Source organism: Phaethon aethereus (genome assembly GCF_964289735.1).
Source record: "Phaethon aethereus genome assembly, chromosome: 8".
Classification (NCBI taxonomy): Eukaryota; Metazoa; Chordata; class Aves; order Phaethontiformes; family Phaethontidae; genus Phaethon; species Phaethon aethereus.
The window spans coordinates 6,383,602-6,392,700 of NC_138584.1; the positions used below are offsets into that span (position 1 = coordinate 6,383,602).

Sequence of the window (9,099 nt, forward strand, 5' to 3'; positions counted from 1 at the left end):
GAGCAGGGGAAAAAGGCACAGCGAACACACAATGTACAGGCATGACAGCGGGAGAATGAAGTTGTTTAGGGCCAAATCAGCATGCCCTTGGGCACCATGCATGGTCTGCAAGCCTGCCTGTCCGAGGCAAAAGCAGGCAGCACCTCCCAGACGGGCGGTGATGCTGGGAGCCGTCAGCACATCAGGCAGCACTAACTCTGGCAGCTGGCTCTGACCTCAGCCCTGCTCCTGGCTCCCTAGGACATCCTTGCCAGGCACTGCCATACCACCCGGTTGCAATACTGCCCATCTGTCCTTGCTGCTGGTTTTCCGTCCTGCCTGGCCTGTTGCTGAGCCCTCGCCTATCCTCTCCGTTCCTGTGAGGAGGACAGGCAGCCTGCTGTGTTCCCCAGCGTTGGTCCCAGTCCTGCAGCCCCACCTCTTCCCATGGCCTGATGCTCTGTCAGCAAGAAGCTTTGCAAATGCCGTGCATGGATCCAGTTTCTCCTCCGACACCAGCCTGCCGGCACCTCTGGCTTCTCGGGAAGCAGGACACGGCCCTGCAGACCACACGAACCTTCCCTGGAAATGCTTCCCAGCAGCCCGATTGCCCCAGAGAGACAAGTCACAGCCTCCACGGGTTTAATCATTGCTCTGGTTTGGACATCCTTGAGTGCTCTCTGCTTTCAGGAAGTCCTTTCCACAGCCTGTTAAGGCTGCCAAGTCACAGCCCTTTAGGAAAACAGCGGAGTGATGCAAGAAGACACAAAGGTCAAAGCAAGCCACATTTTTCAAACGGCTGAAGGAACCCAGCCCATGGCCTCACCTCTCCTTGTGCAAGAGCAGAAATGTGCTGCTGCAGCATGCAGCCACCGTGCTCCCCATAGCACCCAGGCTCCCCGCGCTGCTGAGACCTGGACACGCATCTCTGGGTGTCCTCCTGCTTTCTGGGCATGAGAAAGACAGAGTGAGCAAGAAAAAACAAGCAAGGAGGAAAGAAGAAAATACAAATGTTGACACAAGAGGAGTCGACATTATCCTGGATGCATTTCCTCTATTGGCACCTCACCAACAGCTGCATGGTCAAGCTTTCTTGTTGTCACATTTATGTATTTGAAAAGGTTCCCAAGACCGTCAGAAGGCCCTTTGCTGTGAGCCAGGACCACTGATGCAGGTTGGCAGTTGGACCTCACGAGCCATGAGCACGTGTGTGGCAGTCTGCAATAAAACTCCTGCACAGCAGTGCTGGTCTGCAGGTACATACATCTATAAGCACACACAGCCAAACCAGATGCCCCAATGATGCGTTCTGGCAGCCACCCGCTTACAGAGGAGGTGGGTCAAACGCAGCCGCTCCCAGAGTATTACAGGTACACAAACATGCACATGCAAGCATTGATGCCCATCTTCACACCTCAACTCATCCACAAAATCCTCACCCTCACTCCACAAAAACAGTGCAAAAACCCCCACCGTTCAGCCCATTATTTCAGAAGAGACAGCTTGCTTTCAAGGACAGGAAGCCTTCAGTACTTCCCAATATCTTTTCCCATCAGATACCCATATGGGCCAGAAGCAATTCATCTGAGCAGTGACAAAAGTGTCCACCACCTTACCTAAACAACCAAGAGGCACCTCCACAGGGAGGCAAAAAATGCATCTTTTTGGTGCTTTATAGTGCTGCAGACTACCTCCTTCTGTGCACAGGGGATGGAGAAACCTCATCCATAAATGAGTGTAGAGTTAGTTTTCCAGGCAAGTTTATTCCAAGTTTTGTTCTCCACCGGCTAATCAAAAGAGTAACAATCTCAGTTTGACCAAAATTAAAAATCTTTTCAATGGCTGAAAAATATTTCCGTAAGCAATGTATAATCATCGTGCAAATCAGAGCGTTAGCCAAGAAACAAGAGAGCCCTTGGACAAACAGACACATGTTGCGTGCCATAGGATTTCAGAAATGGGTTTGTGCCACCCAGCCTCCGACACCAAAGCTCTGAGCTGGCTGCTCGATGGGCACCAGCTCTGTGCAAGGGAGGAGAGCCTGGCAGGAGGAGAGTGATGGACCCCCAGCAGCGCTGCTCCTAGGCAGGGCATGCTTGCGCGTAGCCCTGCCTTGCAGACACAGCCTGCCGTGGCAGAGAAGGAGGAACGGGTCCCTGCATTCCCTTTGATGTCAGTGGCCTTTTTCAGGTGAGTCAGGACTACGCACAGTAGCGGAATTTTGTGGGATGGTGCTCCTTACATCTGTTTCTCGTGGAAGCATCTCCTGCGTCCCCCCGCAGAAGTCATTCAGGTCCCAGCAGGCTGGGCTGACCGTGCCTCTACCAGATCAGCGGGATAATGGGCCGAGGGCAACTCTGCAGCCAGACCATTGCCTAGGCATCTTATTTGCTGGCTGCTGTGTTTCAAAAAGACTGAAAAGAGAGAATCCCTCTCTTTCTAGGAGTAGATGAGCAGCTCATCAGTGCAAGCTGTGGGGAACATTGGCCCTAGCAAGGAGCTCAGACTCCTTTTCCTTTATCAGAGGGTCCCATGTTGTCTGGCAATGCCCGAGCTCTTCTCCTGCCTCCCAGACGTGTTGGGTGTATGGGGGCTGTCCCACATCTCCCTGCTCTCCAAAAGGATCAGGGCCTTGATCTCCACCTCACAGAGACAGATAAGCCCAGAGGGACAGAGGTAGTCAAGAGGGACCTTGGCTGGCTCTCGGCTTGGTTCCTCTCCAAAGCCTGTGGTTGTTACACCAAACACTTCTGAAGCAACTTTCATTTCTTAGACTAAAAGTCCTCCATGCTCTGTCCCTGCATCTGCTCTCTCCCATCTCCTTACCCACCTTCTTCAAGTCTTTTGCAGATGAAAAAATAGGGAATAAAAAGAGGCAGTGATGGTGGGTTCAGACACGGGACATGAGGCAATGACATCCTACAGAGAAGAGTCTTGAATGTCTGCAAAGTGACTGTATTTGGGATTCTGGCGTAAGCTATTGTAGACATAAATGGTAAGTGCTGGAAAAAGCTTCAAGAAATACTCAGCATGGTCTCCTATTCTGTTACTGATCCTGAAAGAGAAGAAAAACAAAATGGATTTTTAAAGCTTGCCCAAGAAGTCAAAGTGTCCAGGATGCCCTGGTTCCCCCCTTGCAGAGAAAAAACCCATTCTAGAGGCTTTCTGATAATACAGGAAGGTTTCCTAGAAATCCTTGAGCTGTAACTTTTCTATACCTTCCCTAAGCTCCTCAATCTATTTTTTCGCTATTCCTCCAGCACCTCCATCTGCTTAATCCTACCTGCGTCTTCACTGAAGAGCAGTGCTGGCCACCAGCATCAGCGAAACCATCGCTAGGAGTTAATGCCACCTCTAACCTCACATGTAAGTGCCCATGACCATGAAGGGTTGGAGACTCTGGCAGCTCTTTAGGAGTCAAGACCTCCTAACAGGACCTTCTGACAGGATCGGTGCTTCCTGATCGGTATCTCAAAGCACTTCAGCATGATAAACATCAGCACTTTGGAAATAATAGCAAGGAAGATAAGGAGGTTTTTCAAAGGTATAAAGGATGATACAAGTATTTAAGAATGATCTAAAAACCTTCCTGGAGTTATGGCAAGAAACACCAGCCTGCAGCAAAAATAACAGCCCGGAAGGACACGTTCATGGTGTCCTCTGCTGTAGAGCCATGACCTGCCCTAGCTGTCATGGACACCTCCACCCCACAGGCTGCTCTGCAAAGGCAAAGGTGCAGAGGAAGCTGCCACCAATTCTCTGAAGCTGCTGCTATCCCTCTGGAGTGGAAGGCTCCGGTTGAGGATGTTCATGTGTAGGAGATGATCTGGGAGTCAGATTTTGCTTCAAATTCCGAGGTCTAATCCTGTGGGCTAACTTACTTTTATTACCCTCAGGAAGGTGATTTTGAGAGCTGACTCCAGACTGCTTGCTGCCATGACGCACAATCTTTCATGCTCTATTGCACTGCCAGAGGAGATAGCCCCTCTAACGAGATGAGCTTTAACGGACTTTCTCCCACATCCCAGTTGTGTTTGCCCTTCTGGAAAACCGTCTGAAGAAGATTTTGCTCTCAAACTCACTGGCACTTGCAGATACCCAGATGCTCCCCTGTGGCAGGGGCAAAGAGGCGAACATGTACCTGGCATCTGGGTGTTCATCCAGGTTTCTGATGAACCTCAGTAGGTCAGTGATGTCATTGCTATATTGGAATGGTTTTCCATTCCTAGGATTTTCCATGACATTCAGAACATCTTTGTCAATCTGAAAAAAAGCTCGCAGGTTATTCTCTGCCTTTCACACACCACGAAAGCAGCACATCTACCTCCACTCACCACAGCCACTGCCTTTCTGCAGGGACATCATCTTGCATGGGTAAATCTTGTGACCCCTAAAGAGCATATGTCCCAGCAAGAGCAGAGGAGTTCACTCTGCAGGCCATGCGCCATACAGACCCCCTGATTCTGCTAAGTGTTTCCTCTCCTGCCTTGCCGAGGTGTGGCGTTCATACTGGGGCTGTCAACGTGGCACAGGATACTTCCATGCATGCCTAGAGGGCAGGGGGGACTCGGGAGTCTTGCTCCAACTGTGCCACTGCTGAGATGACCACATGGGCTGCCATACTGAACCGAGACTGTAAGACCTCGAACGATGCAGCTCGTCATTTCAGGATGCTACCTGCAGAAGCAGGCCTGGTCTCACTGCTTTTGAGCCAATCTAACAAAACATTTTTGCCAGAAATGTTGCTGGCAAGAAGGGCCAGAGGTCCTTGTCTTAAAGGGTCACCAACAAACACCCTTGAAGGTTTGCCAGCTAATTCTGTAACAACCATCCCCTACTACCACCCCAGTCAACAGAGCTCCCTTTAGCAAAAACGTCTTGAGACTGGTGTATTTCGACTATGTGGCTTCGATTCAATTGTTTCCCCCAGTTATCTGTATTTATGTGGCGCTACTTTCTCCAGTTATGGTTTTAAACAGGGCCTCTGAAACACTCAGGAAAAGCTTCTGCCTAAATGTCTAGCTCAAACCTCCTATCGATCCAAAGGGAAGAGGATTACCTCCTTGGTCCACCATGGATACGGAAAACTTTCAGTAGCATTACGAGCTTGAAAGACAGCTCTTCGGTTGCGGAGATCTTTGATTTTATTCCATATACTCTTCAGGAACTTGAACCTGCTGTGGAACAAGGAGCTTCATTAGCTGCAACAGGACATTGCTGTTCCCAGCACCACAGGCAAATCTCGTACCGAAAGCTTTTTCCTTTGTACTCCCAGGAACTTACGTCTGTTTGCTCCAGAAATAGGGATGTTTGCTCAAACCCTCCAAGCCTCGTTCATCATGAGAGTCCAGGCTACTTACAAGGTCCAGAGCCTCCTTGTAATCTGGGGAATCAGCAGCCAAGTCCTCAATACTGACTTGCTGAAGGGGTTTCCTACCCCCCGTTAAAACATACAGCACGAGCCTGCTGAGGGCCTGCAAAGAAACACGTCGCTGCTCACATGCCAGATGCATGAAACCTCTCACCAAATGGGAGAGGACTAGTGTTCCTAAATGAGCAGACTGCCTGTGTGAACACACACACGCACCTATAGGTGTGCAGAGGTATACAAATACACACAAAACATGAACTGTGAAGCTCTGTGCGCAAAGACAGAGGAGACCATAATCGTGCTCACAGCCTATCTGTGGATATCCCAGCACCAGCCACAGCCTTGCATCCTAATCGCTATCGTTCTTACGTAGCGTCTGTTGCTATATGGGCTTTCCCAAAAATCAAGGTGTTCTCTAGTTGAGGATGCAGAGAAGCTTCCCCTAGGATTCACAGCAACAGAAAATATCAGACAGTGCCTGAAATGTTAAACCATACATTGATTTGCAGGGAAGTTACCTCTAAATCTGAGTTTACAAGTTCTTTTTTGCCTTCAATCAACTTTCTTCTATTATCAAAGTCTGCCAGGTAAATTTTGCCACCTAAATCTGAGGAAATAAGAGAAATTGTTAACAAATAATGGTGGAAAACCTTGATACAGTCTGTATCTGAGGAAATAAGAGAAATTGTTAACAAATAATGGTGGAAAACCTTGATACAGTCTGTCAGTGGCTTCTGGATGGCCCCTTCTCTAGAAAACAATTCTCTGAAGACAACTGCTGTGGGTTGATCTGTCTGCAGAGCCCTGGAAAGGAGGGCAGATCTAATGAGACATGTAAAGTTGTTCTGTCCACTCCTCTGTGGCTGCCTGTGAACATCCTTCTACTTATTCAAAGAGGACAGCTAATGCCACAGACACCTCATTCTGCATAAAGGAATCTGCACTGGTGTTTCATCTCTTTTTGTTTTTTTTTTTTTTTACAGACAGCTGTGAAGCATCATCTTCTCTAAACTACAGGCAACAGGAGAGAAAAATGAAAATATCGAGAAAGCAAAAGGTAACCTATGAAGAAGTTGCTGGGATGCAGATCCTGGTGAGCAAATCCGAGGGAGTGCAGCTCTCTCACTGCCTGGAAGATCATCCTCAGAGCATCTTTGTAATCCATTTGGTCTCCGGGTTCCTGCAGACATTCTTCAAGGTTTTTCTCCCAGAGGGGGAAGCACAGGTACATGTAGCCTCCTGCCTTCTCAAACTGGAAGAGCTTCAGTAGATGTTCACAGTTACCACATTGTTCGAAGAACCTTTTCTCTTTGTCACCCTCTGTACTGCGGCTCATTCTTACTGCTACCTCCGTCCCACCATGCAGACCCAGGTAGATGCCACCCTGGGAAGTGTTCTGAATTCTCTGCTGGATGTACTGAAATGTCTTCAGTTTGCCAATCATAGGGCGATATATTTTATAAAGTTTTTTCAGCTGCTCCCTCCAGCATTTGCTGTTTGGCTCCCAGTCTTCGAAGGTTTCTAGAACAAACTTGGCATTATACTGGCGAAGAAGACGTGCCATGTTATGAGCACGGTTCCTGTTCGCAACAGCAATAAGTTCCCCAACATCAGTCCTTGCTCCTTTTTCACACAACAACTTTGCTATGTTGTAATCATTTTTCTCTACAGCCACCATCAGTGCTGTGTTGCCCTCCTCATCTGCATCATTGATATCTATTTCACCCTTTTCCAATAAAGCTTTCACCAAATCTGGGCTCCGCATTTCAACAGCTAGGATGAGGGCAGTTTTCCCACATTCATCTTTGCTGTGCACATCGATACCGCAGCCCAGCAGGAAAAGGCCTATGGAGACAGCTGACTCGTGTCTTTCCTTGGCACAACCCTCCTTGAGGGCATGGATCAAGGCATTCCTATCTTTGTTGTCACGAATGTTCACGTCGGCCCCCATCTCTTGGACAAGAGTTTTTACAGCTGAGAAGTGGCCCTCCTTACAAGCATCCATCAGCGCTGTCGCACCTCCCTTATGCAGTTTCGCATTCTCCTCACTCACTGCCCTCCTCAAATTCACATTTGCTCCTTTGCTATACAGGAATTTTAAAGCTTCCTCCTTCCCATAACATGCAGCCTCCATGAAAGCTGTGAAGCCGTTGTCGTCATGGTCATCAATATTTAATCCACGATCAAGGAGGAGCTCCAGTATATTGACATTTCCCGCTATGGCTGCCTCAGTAAATGCAGTGCCGCCGTTGTCCTTCCTGGCATGTGGACAAGCACCCTTGTCCAGCAGAAGCCGGACCAGGTCCTCATCATCAGCTTGCACGGCAGTCTGCAGTGGTGTCCAGCCGCTTCCTGCTTTGGAGTTCACATCTGCCCCTTTCTCCAGCAGCTCCAGCACATCTTTCATATTACTGTCCCTCAGAGCAGCATTTAACTTGAAGGCAAGGTCTTCTGCTCTCTCCATGCTGGAAGGGGTCGATGCCTCCTGTTGGCTCTGAGCTGTGGGCTCCATGATGGTCAGATGGAGGGCTCCGTACCGCTGAGCTTCCGCACCTGAGCCCAGGGATCCCACTGAAGGATGGGAGAGGTGCAGTGCTCAGTGCCGTCGTTGTGGGGGATGCTCTGGGTTTGGCTGACGAAAGGTAGGATAGGCTGCTATTTTAAGGGCTTCGTGGTCTTTACCTAATTAATAAACAGAAAATCTTCTTTTATTAGACTGACATTTGATGTACTGAAGGTCTACGTGAGGGGCAACTAAGGACAGCAATGCCAGTGCCAGCCGAGAGAGCCAGGGCCTGGCAAAAAGGGCGACCTTAGCACTTACCCAGACCCATCGTGTTCGCTTGCCTGGTCTCAGCTCTAATCGCACCCCAGGCAGGTGTCCCCGGAGTGTCTGGGTGAGGGGATGGGGCAGAACCCAGGGTGTTCTTGCTATAAATGTTATCTCAGACTCATTACACCTGATCCGATACCTGGAATGAGACAAGAAAGCCAACCTTAATCCCTCCTGCTTCCATAGGCGATTAGGAAACCCTGCCTGACCAGAAGCCTTTCCTAAGCCTTGCATGACATTAAGAGGTTAATCAGGTATCTGATCTATCTAAATCTATCTAGTATCTAGAAAAGCTGGAATACTGGAACCCATTCTCCAGACTGCAAAGGCTGGTTCAGGTGACCGGTGCTTTCAGGAGTCACTGTCTGACAAGCTGAACCAGAAATAAATTATCTAAGCAAATCAGAAAAGGGACAGAGAGGTCTTAAGGTATAAAGCCGAAGTATAAATTCACATTAATTCACCCTCAGGGAAGCCAAGGACAGTTTTATGGATGGCTTATCCCCCCATCCAGCAGGAAATTAATAACCTGTTTCATTGATCTAGATGCATTTCATTTCCTTCTAGTAACTTCTATGCCTTTTGCCACAAAGAAAAAAATGAAACGGTACTTTCCTGGCTGGAAAAGCAGCACAGCATCCCCTGGGCACGGTGGGGACCAAATTCCTCGCCCCTGTCGGGAAGGCAGGAGCCCGGGGAGGGGGAAGGAACGGGCTGTGCACCTTCCTCCTCCTCCGCCGAGCAGCAGAGCCACAAGTGACCTACCCTTGGAAATGTTTAAAGGTTTCTGTCCTGCCCCACTGGCTGTCGGCCAGGAGCCGCGCCACGCCTGCGCATCACGGGCGCCAGCCGACGTGCAACGGTCACGCAACCCTGCTCGGCATCGCCTGCCACCACCCAGCACGGGAAGGCGAGG

The 9,099-nt window shown here is 49.3% G+C and overlaps 1 protein-coding gene across 1 annotated transcript; it reads right to left on the reverse strand.

Annotated features, from left to right (window-relative positions):
- Positions 1-2,893: 2,893 nt before the first annotated feature.
- Positions 2,894-7,862, reverse strand: RNASEL (ribonuclease L; the record flags this gene model as incomplete). The annotated part of the gene is made up of 6 exons (XM_082002770.1): positions 2,894-3,034; positions 4,121-4,242; positions 5,039-5,156; positions 5,263-5,453; positions 5,869-5,957; positions 6,413-7,862. The coding sequence occupies 6 exons, from the start codon at positions 7,860-7,862 to the stop codon at positions 2,899-2,901; spliced, it is 2,106 nt and encodes a 701-aa protein (XP_081858896.1). The 3' UTR covers positions 2,894-2,898.
- Positions 7,863-9,099: the final 1,237 nt, after the last annotated feature.